The sequence below is a fragment of the Chanodichthys erythropterus genome, chromosome 15 (assembly GCF_024489055.1).
Source record: "Chanodichthys erythropterus isolate Z2021 chromosome 15, ASM2448905v1, whole genome shotgun sequence".
In the NCBI taxonomy this organism is placed as follows: Eukaryota; Metazoa; Chordata; class Actinopteri; order Cypriniformes; family Xenocyprididae; genus Chanodichthys; species Chanodichthys erythropterus.
In genome coordinates, this window is record NC_090235.1 from 26,333,152 (window position 1) to 26,350,748 (window position 17,597).

General features: G+C 38.3%; 1 protein-coding gene across 1 annotated transcript; it reads left to right on the forward strand.

The window, feature by feature from the left end:
* The first annotated feature begins 10,824 nt into the window (after positions 1–10,824).
* On the forward strand, positions 10,825–17,582 carry zbtb8b (zinc finger and BTB domain containing 8B). Its single transcript, XM_067411962.1, has 4 exons — positions 10,825–11,102; positions 12,627–13,678; positions 13,759–13,916; positions 16,822–17,582. Exons 2-4 carry the CDS (start codon positions 12,655–12,657, stop codon positions 17,134–17,136), a joined length of 1,497 nt encoding a protein of 498 aa, XP_067268063.1. The 5' UTR covers positions 10,825–11,102; positions 12,627–12,654; the 3' UTR covers positions 17,137–17,582.
* Positions 17,583–17,597: the final 15 nt, after the last annotated feature.

Here is a 17,597-nt window from a genome sequence, read left to right on the forward strand (position 1 = left end):
TTTTTGATGTAAGGTATCAGTACTTTTACTCAAGTATGGTTTTCAGGTACTCTTTACACCTCTGATCATTTCTCTATATCGTTATTGTTATAGCTGTGGTGTGGACAGTGCTATTCTTTTATATTTATAACGATGTCTTAGATCTATATCTTTATCGTTAACTTTATCGTTATCATTCTTGGTGTGAACGTGTCTTAAGGCTCGTCGCCTTCCATTGCCAATTGCGCGCGTTGCATGTGCTTAATCTGGCAAGCCTTGTGAGGTGCAGGAGAAACAACTCTTTCCAATATTTAGAATTTGGACTGCATTACCCATTTCAACCACTAGCTGTCAATATTACATACTGCACCTTTAATGATGTTCACTTTATTATTTGTTGTTTTTACTATTTATTATTGTATTTATTTTTTAAATTATTTATTGTAATTTATTTATTTAATTGATATTTGTATAACTGATTTATATCTATATTTATATCTAATTGTATTTATTATTGTATTTATTTTTTTAATTATTTATTGTAATTTATTTATTTAATTGATATTTGTATAACTGATTTTATGATATATATATATATATATATATATATATATATATATATATATATCATAAAATCAGTTATACAAATATCAATTAAATAAATAAATTACAATAAATAATTAAAAAAATAAATACAATAATAAATACAATTATTGCACATTTGTCAAACAACACATTTTATTGAATTTTATATATCTATTTTTATTTTTATTTATAGCTATAGTTATTTTTCTCCTGAAATCCGCTATAAGCCTCCTTTAAACTTGCACAAGTTTATTCTTTCCACTTCCTAATATTGTTTCTTTGTAAGAAATTGACTCCTTACATTTCAGATGCATAATAAATAGATTATTCTATAACTCTAATAAAAATATTTACCAGGAAACTAGACACTGCATTTGTAATTTTTAAAGCTTTGTTATGTGGTACAAGTGTTATTTTAGTTATCTATTATTTATATTTATATTTTTTTATATATTCAGTTTTCATTTTCAATTTAGTTTGTTTTAGTAGGCCTAATTTTGTACTAAATTTAAATTTTTTTAAAAAAATATATATATTTTTTAACATTTCAATTTAGCTTTAATTTATTGTTTATTTCTTCAGTTTTATTTTTATTAATTCACTTAAACATATTTTTTTTGTAGTTGCCATGCAAGGCAACATTTTTAATTTCTGCTTTTTAAGGTTGTTTTTCATCTAATGTTTATAGTTTTATTTCAGCTGTATTTCAATTAATGATAATGATTTTTAATAGGTTTAATTTCAGTTAACAATAACAACAATGGAGTGTACACTGAGTGTGACCGATGTTATGTAACTATGCATGTATGTGCTGCAAAAAATGTAGCACTGGTCCCATCCAGTCAGCGAAAGGTCGCGTTACCATGATTTACACGTTCATGATGACAGAGCGACAGGCGGCGTCTACTGCTATCAAAAGGCCTACGATTTCAGGCAGCGAGTAAGGCTGCCTCCTCCCTCCATCTCTGCCAGAGGAAGACAGCAACACTGTTTACCCACGCAGCCATGCCCGCCTCATCCGGCTCCCAAAAGATAAATAAGAAGGGCAAAAGCCAACAAGAGGAAGCAGAAAGGGCCCTTTGTGGCTAAGAGCGAGGTCTCTTTCAAGCTGTTTTCCCACAGCGCCGAGTCCCCGATAGAGGGCCTGACTGCGGTAACTCTCGCTGGTGCCGGGGCCCAGACAGGCCGGGTAGGCCTCACTAGGCCACAAGCAGCCATTGTCTGTCGCCACAGAAACCAGCGTCTTCATGTCAGACATGTTTTTCTGTTTGTTTTCTTTTTTTGTCTTTAATGTGGCCAGGGGAATGTTTCCTCCCCTTCTCCCCCCAACCCATCCACATTTCTTTCCCTTTTTTCTTCTCCCTCCAAATGTTTTCTTCCTCCCTCTCTTTCTTGCTCCATCTCTCTTTATTCCTCCAAAAGATTGTCATTTGTAAAGCTCTTGAGCGGTAGGCAGGCCCTATCTTTGTCATGGTGTTGTGGCCTGCCTCTCTCATTTTTTTTTTTTTATCTTACTTTATGAGGTTTTGGCACAAGCTCATACTTTTTCTGACTTGAAAAAGGGGGAAAAAAACACTCAAAAACAACAAAACCTATCCCCAAAGAATTCTGTCGTTCCCACGCTAAGCCAATTTTCTCCTCAAGATTAAACAAGCACCAACAACAGAAGGAAAAGGAGAAAGTGAAGAAAAGGGAGAAGATCTGGTTATGATTCGAGACTCTAAACTAAGAGAGGATGCCCCACAGACATCGAATGAGAAAAACAAATCTGTAAAAAAGAGAAGTGTTTCTATTTTTAAGAGTCTAAAGAATGTCACTGTGTGCCATGACTCAAAGGATTTGCAGCTCCATGGTAATCAGTTCATTCTGACTGAGATCGTCAACCACATCACACACACTACGGCATCTTTTATGAGCTGGGCAAGAGGAGGGGAAGAAATGAAAGTCAGAATAATTTATTTTGCGCTCGTAGCCAGTGCCACAGCATTGTTTTGGCAATGTTACTCTAAATTCTCTTTGGTATTTGCTTGCAACCACTGTTTATCTTAAAATGGATGTTTTATATACTGTAGCTGAAATATCTTCTTGGTTTTGTATTCAAATTTTCAAGTAATTTACAACTCAAGAGGTGAATTCACTAAACTTTTGCCAAACGTTTGCGCACACAGTATCTCAGCGCAAATATCTGCATCTTAATTACTTCACTTAACCTTTATGTAAGTTTACACGACTACGATGTACTCAAAATTTAATTTTTTTTCCTTCGCATTTTTTTAATGTACAGACGACACCATTGTTTTTGTCATTGATCATTGAGCCACGAAAATGACTAAAAATGCTGTATTTTACAGTCAGGCCAGTAGTTGGCGATGTCACTTTTTAAAAAACACTACGCGCCTATAGACTGAACATGTAATATGCATCGGCATGACGTCACCGTTTTCACTAATTTGCGTTTTTGTCATTTGAAAGAATACGACAACAGCATTGTTTTAAAAAACTTTGAAACTTTGCACTTTGAAACCAGTTTTCAAAAGTTTGCGATTTTGCGACATTTTGGCGAATTGGTGGCTTATTCTTATGAATTTGTACGTTTTCTACAATCTGCTTACGCCACACTGAGGGTTAGGGTCAGCATTGGACCTTAATGCTTACTTCTTCTAAAAATTATACTTGTTCATACAAATCACACTGCATGAATTTAACAGCATGCGCTTCGGTTGCTCAACAACAACAAAGCTGGAGAATCTCACGCAGCCAAAATGACGATTGTCAGCCTTACATTGTTCAAATCGGAGTTGGAAACTGATGGAGAGTCTCAGGAAAAAGTTTTATACTTTTTATAATGCAACTGGATGTTTCTGAATGGTTAGTGGATAAATTTATGTTGCTGTGGAGATTATTCAGCTCATCAACTAGCATGTGCCGTCATGTTAATCTTTTGTGCAAATCCACATGTGAATTGACCCGATTTTTTGAAACAGTCTGGTGTAAAATGACGGCATGGCAAAAATAGTATTTTTTTACTCTTAATCTTCTCTAAAGCAGCCCAACATGGCTTCACCCCCTTTGGTGCATGTTCCCAGGGGCAGGGTTTATGTAAATTTTAGTGATGTCACTAACCCGGGAAGAAGCTCTTTGTAGTCCCTACCAGCCGTTTGTTGTAGTCCTTAATCAGCAAATTCTTTAAAAGAAAATATCTCCCTTTGCATTGAACTTTGAGCGTCATAACTTTGCAGATGTTGTTAACACTAACATTACACACTAACTAAAGTTAAAAAAGTGAAATCATAATCAAGGACCCCTTTAAAATCACCAAAACACCTAGACATTTAACTGAGATGTATTGTCCTAATACTTTGCATTGGAAAAGCTGTCATAGCATTCCAAAGAAAGCTAATTTTAGCTTTCCAAGAAGAAGAGGATTATACAGGTGTTGTTGAAAGGATGGGCTAAAGTTATATTACGCCTAACATAATCAGCTAGAGGTGCTAGCGCTAGTTGTTCGGTTTGGGACTGATGAACAGCCAATCACAAACCAAACAAAAATAACTTTAGGTTACCATCTTTATCTGAGTATTGTTGATTACTGTAATGGCTTATTTGGTAGCTTATTCAATATGTGCATGTCTTGTGCATACTGTATGTTTACTTTTTACAGACAATTTCAAATTTCCTGTCAACTGAGAAAAACAATTTCGAAAGCTCATGTATGCACAGTTATTATCAGAGTTTTGATGTACATGTAAACTCATTAATTTGCTTTAGTCCGGCACTTAGTTTAGGATTAGCTCAGCATGTAGTTTGGTCTTAGTTTCAGTGTTTGGTGGGTGTTGGAGAGCTGTCAGTCTGTGGTCAGCCTGCATGATATTGAGGGCTGCAGGCCTCCGGCTCTGTCCACCACGCTGCTATGTTTGAACTTAATTACAGCCAGTCGGCCCTGTCATTACAGCCCAGAGCAGCCGAGCGACGGCCGGCCTGTAAGGTAGTGGCGGCAGAATCCCAAACAACAGCGTGCAGTCACACACTCTCTGCAAACACACATTGGGATGGACACAGACGTATCCAAACCGCACAGACACAAACAGATGCAAGCGAGACCATTGTCACGCACTCCACATTAACACAAACAAATTCCTTGCCTTGCAGCAGACATAGATTATCATGCATACATAAATCATACGCTAATAACTGTGTTCTCTATCAATGGTGTTTTATTGACAGAACTAGGGCATAGTTAATAGAACAGTTGACCCAGAAATGAAAATCATGTTATTATATATTTTTATATCGTTACTTTTTTATTGGAACCCAAAATAGGAAATTTTTGATGATTTTTATACACACACACACACACAAGTCCTCACAAGGTCAACATATATGGTATATGAAAACTCTTTCTGATGACGGAAGTGATGTCTCGCGCTTTGCTTCAATGAATGCGAGAGATCACTTCCGTTGTCAGAGCGCGTTCAGACCTCACTAACCGGATGTGCAGGGCAGTTGGACATAGTGGTGTTTTAGAGGTAAAAAATGATATAAATACTGTTCGGTTTCTCGCACAAACCGATCGTTTCGTGTCTTAGGACATCAATGTGTAGTCACGAGCCGCAGGGTTTAATGTGGATTTGTCTGTGCGTGTTTTTTTGACTCTTATAGATGGAATTCCCATTGACATGCATTATACGACTGACAGACGGCAACGGTTGGAGTTAAAAATCATCATTTGTGTTCTACTGAAGAAACAAAGTCACCTACATCTTGGATGCCCTGGGGGTGAGCAGATAAACATCAAATTTTCATTTTTGGGTGAACTATCCCTTTAACTTGGGGTTCATAAGCTTCAAAAAACATAAACATGGTAGGCTTTTTTAGAATAAAAAATATAAAAGAGAGAAATGATTAATTGGGGAATCGAAAAATCAGTAAATTATGAATAAATTCTTAATGCCATTGTGTAAATAATAAGTAGGCTAATCATGCAATCAATAAAAAAGTTACTGTAATCTGATTATGAAAATTTTAAAACATAATAATAATATATATATATATATATAATTTAAAATAATAGAAATAGAATAAATATACACGAGTTGTTTTTTTTTTGGTTTTGTGTGAACTGTTCCTTTAATAAGTTGAAGGCAATGAGTGCTGCAGACAGCAAAGCTCTTCTTGTGGCTGGAAGCATGTGGTTGTTGCAACAGCAATTATTATTCTCCTTTGCCTCAAATAAATGATAATAAAAAGGCTGACATGTTTATTTCTGGCAGTCGTTGGCCTGGGAGAGAAAAAGAAGATGCGCGGGGCACAATGAGACATCGTTTCTGAATGACACAAGGACATTAAGTGGTAATTACAGAGAGACGAGATTTCCTTTCTGACCACAGAGGAGAGTGGTGTCTTCAGACTGCATTGGGGCGCCGGTCCTATTAAGGCCCCCCAAATTGGTATCATATCACCAAGACCCCCAACTACACCCCTCCATCTGATGTCTAGATCCTCCAGACCCTTTGTGGTGTATTATGACCGTTCCACCTCAAACAAACACACCCACCTACCGCCCACAACACGCATGCACACAAAAGAGACAGTCAAAGCTCTGTGTCAGATCTTGTGATCAGGGGTCTGCGCTGGTGCCACAAAACAAATTCCTGACATTCTGTGATAATTCAAACATTTCACGCCGCAGTTTTTGCACCCATGAGAGGCAGAGCTTGGGAATGGAAAATGCCACCATGTCATGGCAATCTCTCCCTATTGTCTCTCTCTTTAATCAGTGCTCTTCTGTGGCTCTAAATATCTCAGTGGTGTGCATCTATGCCTGGGAAAAAGCAGCTCTTTGCCCTGCTCGGGCCCTGAAACACACCATTTCACCGCACTGTCTGTCTCCTTGCATATGATGACAGGAAAATTTTCACTTCAATCTTAATGTGTAGGAGCACCTTAAGAGATCTAAGAATGGCAAAAAACAAAAGTCCACCATATTTATGACACATCCAAAAGTGGTGAATCAAAAGCACTTATTTTGGATCTTTTGGGGGAGCACTCCATCTTGAGGCAGGAGCATCAGCATTTGATTTAGGGTTGTTTTAAGTTAAGGGATTCTGGTTTTTATGTATGAATTATAAGAATGAGTTTTAAGCCTAGCAGCATACACAGATTATCATACATACATATAATATAATAAATGTGTTTCATTGACAGAACTGAGGTGTGGTTAATGGAATAGTTGACCCTAAAATGAAAATTATGTCATTATTATATTTTATAGTAATGTATATTATTATATTGTTCCAAACCCATATGCTATTTCTTTTTTTAATGGAACCCCCAAAAAAAAGAAATTTTAAGAATTTTTGTTGTCATACAACAGTAGTTCATCATATTCACTGACCAGGAAATGTCATTCCAAAAATGACTGTATATATATATATATATATATATATACACACACACACACACACACACACACACACTTCCCAGCCAAGTTTTGTTGTTTAAAGGTGCAATCAAATTGACAGGTGAATCTCAACATAACACATGTACGCCCCCAATATTTGCATATGCCAGCTCATGTTCAAGGCATTACACAAGGGCAACCAGTATTAACGTCTGGATGTGCACAGCTGAATCAACAGACGAGGTAAGCAAGCAAGGACAACAGCGAAAAATGGCAGATGGAGCAATAATAACTGATATGATCCATGATTACTTGATATTTTAACTGATATTTGTAAATTGTCTTTCTAAATGTTTCATTAGCATGTTGCTAACGTACTGTTAAATGTGGTTAAAGTTACCATCGTTTCTTCCTGTATTCACAGAGACAAGAGACAATTTTTAAACACTTGCAGTCTGTATAATTCATAAACACAACTTCATTCTTTATAAATCTCTCCAACAGTGTGTAATGTTAGCTTTAGCCACAGAGCATAGCCTCAAACTCATTCAGAATCAAATGTAAACATCCAAATAAATACTATACTTACGCGATTAGACATGCTGCATGATGAACACTTTGTAAAGATCCATTTTGATGGTTTTATTATCTATGTGAACTTTGTTTATGCAGTGATAGAGTCGAGAGCTCAGGAGGGGCCGGAGAGAGCGAGCAATTAAAGGGGCCGCAGCCTGAATCGGCGCATTTCTAATTATGCCTCAAAATAGGCTGTATTAAATGTATTTTTTTTAAAAAAGGGGTATTTTGAGCTACAACTTCACAGACACATTCAGGGGACACCTTAGACTTATATTACATCTTGTAAAAAAACGTTCGATGGCACCTTTAAAATGTTAATAGATGTAAAAGACATAGGCCATAGTAGGGCTGTGCGTGTAAACCTCACTCCCATCCGGGTCATGGCACCAATGTAACCCCTCCTGTTTGAACCACCCACTCTAAGTGGGACTCGACCCAGGTCCGTCCGCATGGAAGTCTGGATTTGAGTCCCACTTAGAGCGGCGGTTCGAACAGGAGAGTTTACACTGGTGCCGTGACCCGGATGGGAGTGAGGTTTAGGGGGGTGAGCGTAACAGTCGTAGTCTAGTAAGAGCTGTGTGTGTAAACCTCACTCCCCTGACCTCAAGAGGCGCTCTAGCAACTGACGCTAGAGACTGCGGTCTTTAGCCTCCTTGTCAGTGCACCAGACTCCCAAGTGGACGGACCAGGGTTCGAATCCCGCTTTGAGCGGGCGGATCGAACAGGAGAGGTTACATAGGCAAATGCTTAAGAGTCTATTATTGCAGTGATTATTATGTTTCTAGCATGGTGTTTGGTAACAGTTCTTCTAAACATAATTGATGGAGTGTGTAGCTTTTAATTTCTAAAACAACCATGTAGGAAGCCATCATGGCCATATTCCAGGATGACAATGTCAAGATTCACCAGGGTCAAACTGTGAAAGAATGGCTGGGAGGGAGCATAAAGAATCATTTTCACACATGAATTGGCACCAGACCTTAAATTCATTGAAAGTCTTTGGGGTGTGCTTGAGTAGACTTTACAGAGTGCTCACCTCTTGCATTGTCAATACAAGATCTAGACCAAAAAATGATGCACCTCTTGATGTTGTGATGTTATTTCCATCAAGAGGTGTATCAATTTTTGTATTCTAATATATTTTAAAATTTAATTTATGTTTGTGATTGCACAGCAGATTTTTAAGCAGCTTTATTTATGAAACAACATGCTATTGCACTGCACTGTCTCCTCGCATATGATGTCAAGAAAATATTAAGTTGGGTCCTTCAGTCTTAATGTAAGAGCAACCTAGGATATCTGAGAAAATGGCAAAAACAAAAATTATATTTATGAAAAATCCAAAAGAGGCGAATCAAATGCACTAATTTTTGGTTCATTTAGAGGAGCACGCCATTAAAAAAAATAAAAAATGCATTTGATTTAGGGTATAGTTTCAAGTTTACAGGATTCAGGGACAGCACTCTGGCTTGTATATAGGAATTATAAGGATGAATAGAGTTTTATGAGGTGCTATAAATTTCATTTTAAAAAGAGGGTGTATGGCGGCTTATGTCCACTCGCCTACCCTGTGGTTTAGAGGGGCCACCATGAAGCCTTTGTGTTCTGTGGGTTTACCATGGGAAAATTCTGCAAACAAATAACTCACCCGGTGACCCATCAGTGTTAAAAATCACTTTTGAGCGCTGTGGATTGTGATGCATGGGTGCGGTGCGGCCTGCAGGAACTGCATGTTTGTTTTATCTCGGTCCAAATGTTAAAAAACAGCTATTTTCAGGCTAAAGCAAGCAAATAAACACACATTCCATTGCAGACAATGGGGGTAGGCACATGGTCTGACATGAGCTGGCAGTACGGGCATGTTAGGATTTGGGCATTGTGAAGACATCAGTCCTCACTCAGAGCAGGATCTATTTCAGAGCACATGTCAGTTTATCATCTTGTCTCACAATGGTGGTCGACCACTATGCTGAAAAATAAACTACTTCTGAATGTGCTGTTCATCACCCTGTCGTCTGTGTAACAGTGCTGTAAATGTGCACTTGTTGATACTCTTGGCAGTATCAACTGTTTCAGGGCTTTTGCTCCCTCATCTGGTGATAGTGGTAATTGCATTTTCTTCACTGCCGTTTTTTCATAGTATCCACCTTAAGGATTAGTTCACTTTCAAATTAAAATTTCCAGATAATTTACTCACCCCCATGTCATCCAAGATGTTCATATTTTTCTTTCTTCAGTCAAAAAGAAATTAAGGTTTTTGATGAAAACATTTTTCTCCATATAGTGGACTTCAATAGATCCCGAATGGTTAAAGGTTAACATTACAGTTTCAGTGCAGCTTCAAAGCTGATCCCAGACGAGAAATAAGGGTCTTATCTAGAGAAACCATCGCTCAAAAAAAAATTTTTTGTAAGTTTTAACAATAATTCTCAAATTCTCATCTTGAACTAGCTCTCTTCTTCTCTAATAGAATTTCAGCAGTGTAGACACTAAGGCTAAGTGTATTACTGCCCTCCACAGGTCAAAGTTTGAACTAATTGTTATATACTTGCACTAGCATATTGTATATGACAATTTAGTTCAAACTTTGACCTGTGGAGGGCAGTAATACACTTAGCAGTGTCTACACTGCTGGAATTCTAATAGAGAAGAAGAGAGCTAGTTCAAGATGAGCATTTATGGTTTAAGCGTATAAAAACTGTAAAACATTTTTTTAGAAAATGAGCAATGGTTTCTCTAGATAAGACCCTTATTTCTCGTCTGGGATCGCTGCAAAACTGTAATTTTGCCTCTCAACCGTTTGGGCTCCATTGAAGTCCACTATATGGAGAAAAATCCTGGAATGTTTTCATCGAAAACCTTAATTTCTTTTTGACTGAAGAAAGAAAGACATGAACATCTTGGATGACATGGGGGTGAGTAAATTATCAGGAAATTTTAATTTGAAAGTGAACTATTCCTTTATGAGGTGGCGCGGCCATTTGTAAATGAAATGGTATATTTAGTGGTCAAAGCACTAAAATTATTTACTGGAAATAAATAAAAAAATAAGCCTGGTGACGAATAGCCTAATTTCTGAGAGGACATTTCCTTAAAATTAAATTTAAATTAATTTTAAATTAAACATGGTCTCTCTATTTAAATATTTTTAATCAAGTAATGATTCATCATGACAAAAGTAAAAAAAAAAAAAAAAAATCAGCATTTTGAGGTTTGAGAGGGCGGGGTGGGACCCTAACCATAGCCTACTTGGGAACATAGGAATGACTCCATAACAGAGCTTCAAACTCTCTTTCAGTTCGTTAGTCCTCTCCGCGTTGGCTCTATAGTGCTTAGAAGATTGTACTTCGGTTGTACACTCAAATCAGAGTGTATTTTCAGTATAAATAAGCGGCTGCCGCTGACACCCAAAGTAGTGCACTATATAGGGGACAGGGAGCGATTTCGGGGTCGGACACTATGGCAGCGACAGGAAGTATAACGGAGAAATCAGGAAGCAGTCAACAGGGAGACATTTTTAAAAGACCATCATGAACAACAACCAACCATACACTTGAATGTAAGTATAAACAAATTAACGTTACTGTTGTCGAAAATCCGTTTTTAGCATCAGAGCTAGTAGCTATGTTTTTTTTCATACACTGTTGTTCCGTGTGCACTGGATCGGATTGCTTCCCATAATTCGATTAATACTTAACTTCATTGCTGTAAACATAACATATGCTATGCATTTCTTTTATTCGTGAATTATACCCATTGATGTGTAGCGCGAGCTCGATGTGGTCAGTTGTTGATATGATTGTGACAGTGATTCGATAGTCTGTAGTCCACCTTAAATGTTTATATGGCGAATTGTGCATTTAACTGTGAATATGCTGCCTGTATACAGTAATAATTACACCATTTTTTTCACCTTTTCATATGTTATATTATGTTTGTGCTTTTTGAATGGGTCTTTAATATTTTTAATTGGGCTTATTTTGTATTTTAGGCTAAACACAAATTATGTGCTTTTTGCATATGTAATCGTTGCAAGTGAAATTGTTTAGTTGATTATTATTATTTATTTATTTATTACTTGATATAAGGGTTTACTTTCACTCAACTATTTAAAATGTGTGACAATTCACCTTATTCTGTTTGTTTGTGAAGCTTATAAGATGCTTTTAAAGGGTTAGTTCACTCAAAAATGAAATTTCTGTCATTAATTGCTCACCATCATGTCTTTCCACATCCATAAGACCTTGGAACGCAAATCAAGATATTTTTTTGATGTAATCCAAGTTTTTTTTATTTTTTTTATCCCTCATAGAAAGCAACGTAATTACCTTCATTCAAAGTCCAGAGAGGTATTGAAGACATCATTAAAATAGTCAATGTGACTACAGTGGTTTAACCTTAATGTTACAAAGAGAATCCTTTTTGTGCGCAAAAACAAAACAAAAATAACGACTTTATTCAACAATTTCTTCTCTACCCTGTCAGACTCGTACACAGTTGATGCAGTGAACGCAGTTCAGCGCTTATATGTTTACGTCTGAACATCGGCTCAGTATTGGCCGCCTCCTGCATTAGCATCACACGCATGCGTCGTGCTGCTCACGTGATCAGGCGTTGGCCAATACCAAAGATTATCAATACTGAGTCGGCATTCTGACATCGAACCTAAAAGCACTGTAACGAAAATAGCATAGGAGAATGACAGGAGAGAGAAATATTTGTTGAACAAAGTAATTATTTTTGTTTTGTTTTTGTGCACAAAACTATTCTTGTCGCTTTATAACATTAAGGTTAAACCACTGTAGTCACACTGACTATTTTAACAAAGTTTTCACTACTTTTCTGGACCTTGAATATTGTAATTTTGTTGCTTCCTATTGAGGATAAAAACTCTTGGATTTTGTAAAAAATATCTTAATTTGCGTTCCCAAGATGAACGAAGGTTTGGAATGACATGAGGGTGAGTAATTAATGACAGAAATTTAATTTTTGAGTGAACTAACCATATAAGAATTTGAGAATATGGAATTATTTCATTTTCTCATGATCATCGATTCATTGATTTATTTTTTAACCCTACCAGAGAAACATATGGCTTTCCTACGGTGAATATGGAGGTTCCTTCCTATCTGTCCAGGCTCTTGTCGGAGCTGAACGAACAGCGTAAGAGGGACTTCTTCTGTGACTGCAGCATCATAGTAGAAGGACGTGTTTTCAAAGCACATCGTAACATTCTCTTCGCCAGCAGTGGCTATTTTCGGGCTTTGCTGGTGCATTACCTAAAAGACAACGGCCAGCGACACAGCACGGCCTCTCTGGACATCGTCACAGCCGAGGCGTTCTCTTTCATCCTGGACTTCTTGTATTCGGGTCACCTGGACCTGCGCAGTGACAATGTCATTGAAATAATGTCAGCTGCGAGCTACCTGCAGATGACCGATGTGGTGAACTTCTGTAAGGGCTACATTAAATCATCCCTGGAGATCTGTAACAGGGAGAGGGAGAGACACAAGGACAGGGATTGCTTGGATCATAGTGCAACCCCAGTTTCAGTAACTAGTGCCCCTGTGGCATCCACTTCCGAAGCCGACCAAAGGACCTGTCAGGTCACCGAAGCCCTCAGCCCTGATGATGCCCCAACGGCTGCTATCTGCACACCAGCAGCCACCAGTAGTAAAGACTCAGAGAGCGAAAACTCTCAAGGAGCATTTCCCAACCATCGTCCCATGAATGCTCCGATGAAGATCAGTCCAGGCCCAGATTTAGTCAACTCATCCACCCCAGGTCTGCTTCTGGGGTTGGTGAACCCCAAAATAGAGTATGACCCTGATGAAGAGGGCGAATCTTCACGGGAATCCAAAGAAACGACTCTTTATCAAGGTCCAAATCACGACGGGGAAAGAACAGTTAACACTAGCCCGGCTCCAAGCACTGAACACTCCTCCGTATCGTTTGCTAACTGTCCTATGAAGCAGTTTCCAGACGTGCTGTACAGAGGGGGGATGAACCCTAACCGGGATGAACACTATTCCCAGAGTTTGGGGTATGTTGGATTTGGCCGTGGTGATGATGTACTTGGTCCTCCTGTCCCCTGTGGGATGGAGATTCAGAATGACTGGTATGGGGATGATCCAGGTGAGAGAGGCTGGTTAAAATAGCTACAGTAAAACAATCATTTTTGAATTGTGCTGTAATTTATATGCGTGTTTACACAGGGAGACTGCACAAATGTCCGTTCTGCCCATATACGGCCAAACAGAAGGGCATTTTGAAAAGACACATCCGCTGCCACACAGGAGAAAGGCCGTATCCTTGTGAGGTGTGCGGCAAACGTTTCACGCGACAAGAACATCTTCGCACTCATGCGATTTCTGTAAGTCCTGTGGAATATTTGAATGTGTAGCTATAGAGCTGCCAAAGATTGTTTTTGAGATAAATATGTTTGATAGAATTAAAAGAATGCACAGTTAACCTATTTACCGAACTGGCAATAAATTTGTTTAATTTTGTTCTAAAGAGTGGATAGAGGAAGAACATGAGCAGGTGTCAATATTAAAGGGTTAGTTCACGCAAAAATGAAAATTCTGTCATTAAGGCCGTGTGTCCACCTAAGCGTTTTTTCCAGCTCCGAGCGTACTTTTTCAATTGTTTTCAATGGGAACGGCGCGTTTTTTAAACACCGAGAGCGTAACGAAGCGCTGAGCATATTTTTTAAGCTCAAGCGCTGAGAGCTGGGCGTTTTTTACTGGTCGCCTCGAGTTGAAGAATGTTCAACTTTGAGTAAAACGCTGCGCTCATCACTGTCACTTTTTAGCCAGCTGTCCAATCAGAGTGAAGGAAGGGCGGAACAAATACAACACTGGCCAACTGATATTCCGTATCATAACAACAAAGCGTCTCAACGGAAAAAAATGCTGCGCTGCAGAAGCGCTCTCAAGCGCTCACAGACGGGCATAGAGCGCCTAGCGTTTTCAGCTGGCTAAAAACGCTCTGGTGGACACACGGCCTAAGGTACTCGCCCTCATGTCGTTCCACACCCGTAAGACCTTTGTTCATCTTTCGAACACAAATTAAGATCGTTTTGATGAAATCGGAGATATAATACTGAGCCAGCATTCTGATGTAGAACGAGGAAGTGCTGAACATAAACATTGTATGAGAATGACACAGAAGAGAGGATATTGTTGAATAAAGTTGATATTTTCGCTTTGTTTTTGCGCACAAAAAAGTAATTTCGTCACTTCATAATATTAAAGTTGAACCACTGCAGTTACTTCTACTTTATTAACGATGTCTTTAGTACCTTTCTGGACCTTGAAAGTGTTGGTTAAATTGCTGTCTATTGAAGAGTCCGAAAGCTCTTGGATTTCATCAAAAAGATCTTAATTTGTGTTCTGAAGATGAACGAAGGTCTTACGGGTGTGGAACGATATGAGAATGAGAAATTAATGATGACAGAATTTTCATTTTTGGGTTAATACACATAGTAATCCTGTTGGTGGACTCTCATTTATTAATTCATTACAGGGTGTAATAATTTTTCATGACAAGATTATATAAAAATAAATTATTAAAAAATGACATCTGTCTGGTAGAATTTAATTAATCAAAGCTTAATCATGAAAGATTCCCTATGTTAATGAGTTCACTGCTGATGGCTAGTGATACAGATGTTTTCTGAATTTCTTCCTTAAAGTGAAAAATAAATCATAAAAATGTAACCATATATATTAAAAATAAGTGCATTAAAAAGTAAGTTCATCCAAAAAAATTTTCGTAATTTTTTTTACTCACCCTCATGTCGTTCCACACCCACAAGACCTTCGTTCATCTTCAGAACACAAATTAAGATCTTTTTGATGAAGTCTATTGGTGCGTTCACACCAGACGCGAATGAAGCATTGCGCAAGTGATTTACATGTTAAGTCAATGCAAAGACGCAAATAGACATCTTGCGGCGCAAATGAAGCGATTCTTGCGAATGATGCGGTGCGAATTGAGTGTTTCGGGCATTTGACGCGTGTAACGTCTGCTTCGCGTGAAACGCGCAAATTGAAAAATCTGAACTTTGGCGAAAATTCGCGCCGCGTTAACCAATCAGGAGCTTGCTCTAGTAGTGACGTGACGTAGCGAGCTGAGGCAGAAATCCGAAACAACAAAATCATCGTCGCTGTACATCGTCATACGTTTATAGAAACGGGAATAAAAAGGATCTTGCTTGAAAGAAAGTGAGTGAGGAGGTTGGACAATCTGGCAAGTTGTAAAAAACAGTCTTTACTCAGTTTGATCTATATAAATATACATTTTGAGACTACAAGCTAGCTAAAGCCGACCAATTGAGCTTATTCGCTGTAATTTACAACTATTTCCCCACTGACAAGTTGTGTTTATTCAGAGGAATTGTACAGAAAGAAGTGGAAGAGTCTGGGAGACATAAAGGTGTGGGAGAGCCCCTCTCATGACGCGAATTCGCGTCTGTTGTGAAGTGAATTTCACGCACGAATGAAGCGAGTAAACTCAAAACGTTCAAGCGTCCAACTACGCATTTATTCGCGTAAGTCGCGTCTGGTGTGAACCCACCATGAGAGCTCTCTTTCCCTCTATAGAGATCCAACACAACTACCAACTTCAAGCAAGGTCTAGAAAGGTAGGAATGACATTATTAAAGTACTCCATGTGACTCCAGTGGTTTAACCTCAATTGTTTTATGAAGCGACATGAGTGCTTTGTTTGTGCAAAAAAAATTTTTTACCACTTATAAAAACATTGATCTGCAACGTGCATTCGCAAGAGCTTCACGACTCATGCGCGTTGTGTTCAGACTCGCGCATCGACATAACGCACATGCACGAGTGTTCACGAGAGCATCACGACGCATGTGTTTTGTGTTTGTGCGAGAGCTGACATTGTTGTGTGAATGCTTTGGATAATATTGATTTGTAAGTAAAGCGGTAAATTGTGTTGCTTCATAAAATTGAGGTTAAACCACTGGAGTCACATGGAGTACTTTAATGATGTCATTCCTACCTTTCTGGACCTCTCAGATTTCATAAAAAATATCTTAATTTGTGTTCCGAAGGTCTTACTGATGTGGAACAACATGAGGGTGAGTAATTAATGACAGAATTTTCATTTTTGGGTGAACTAACCCTTTAAAACAAATGCATTAAAAATACAGCCAAATTGCAGCCAGTTCAAATTTGAGGCTAAAAAATGAGGTGGATTGTATCTGCATCTGGTGATTTATGTATCTGTTTAAATGTATATTTGTCTTTTAGGTCCATCGCTCCACCTGGCCCATTGTTTGCAAAGGCTGTCGTCGAGTGTTCTCAGGCATTGTGTCCCAGGGAATGAAGAGATTTGGACTTTGCGACGGCTGCACCTTTGTTACTACAACTAATGAGGATCCCTCCTCCATGAACCTCAGCATCCAGTCTGAAGCTATGGAGAGGGGCGCTAGAGACTCTGATTGGCCCATGTTTATCGTGGAAGGGGATGAAGCGGAGGCGAGTGCTAGTACTGCTGGTCAGGATGATAAGCAGAATGTTGCAAAGCAGCTTGGGGAGAATGGCATGGTAGATTCATTACCATAGTTACACTTGTTTACCAAATGAATAAAAAAGGACATGCATAAGAGGCTGAGGCAGGGTGTGACCAACGCTGTACTGGTGACAAACTACCGGTTTAGTCACTTTCTTTAATATATTTTTGTGGGTTAGAAAAGACGGTTAATTATTTGGTGGAATTAAAAGATTAATTTTATTAGAAACATTACACAGCTAGGAAAGCTTTGAAACATTATGTTTGGGTTTAGTACAAATCTACAGTAGCTAATATGGATTATGAACATATTTTGCTGTATGACAATGAGGGCACAACGGATTTGAATGTGTTGTGGCAGTTGTGTGAATAAATATTTTTATGCTTTAAAGTGACCTGCCTTAAACACTTTTCAGGGACTGTTTCAGTGGTCTTGTCAATTTACTTGTTTGATTAATTAACATTGAGTATTGTTTGTTCCAGAAGTAAAATGCTTTGTCGTCATGAATTGTGG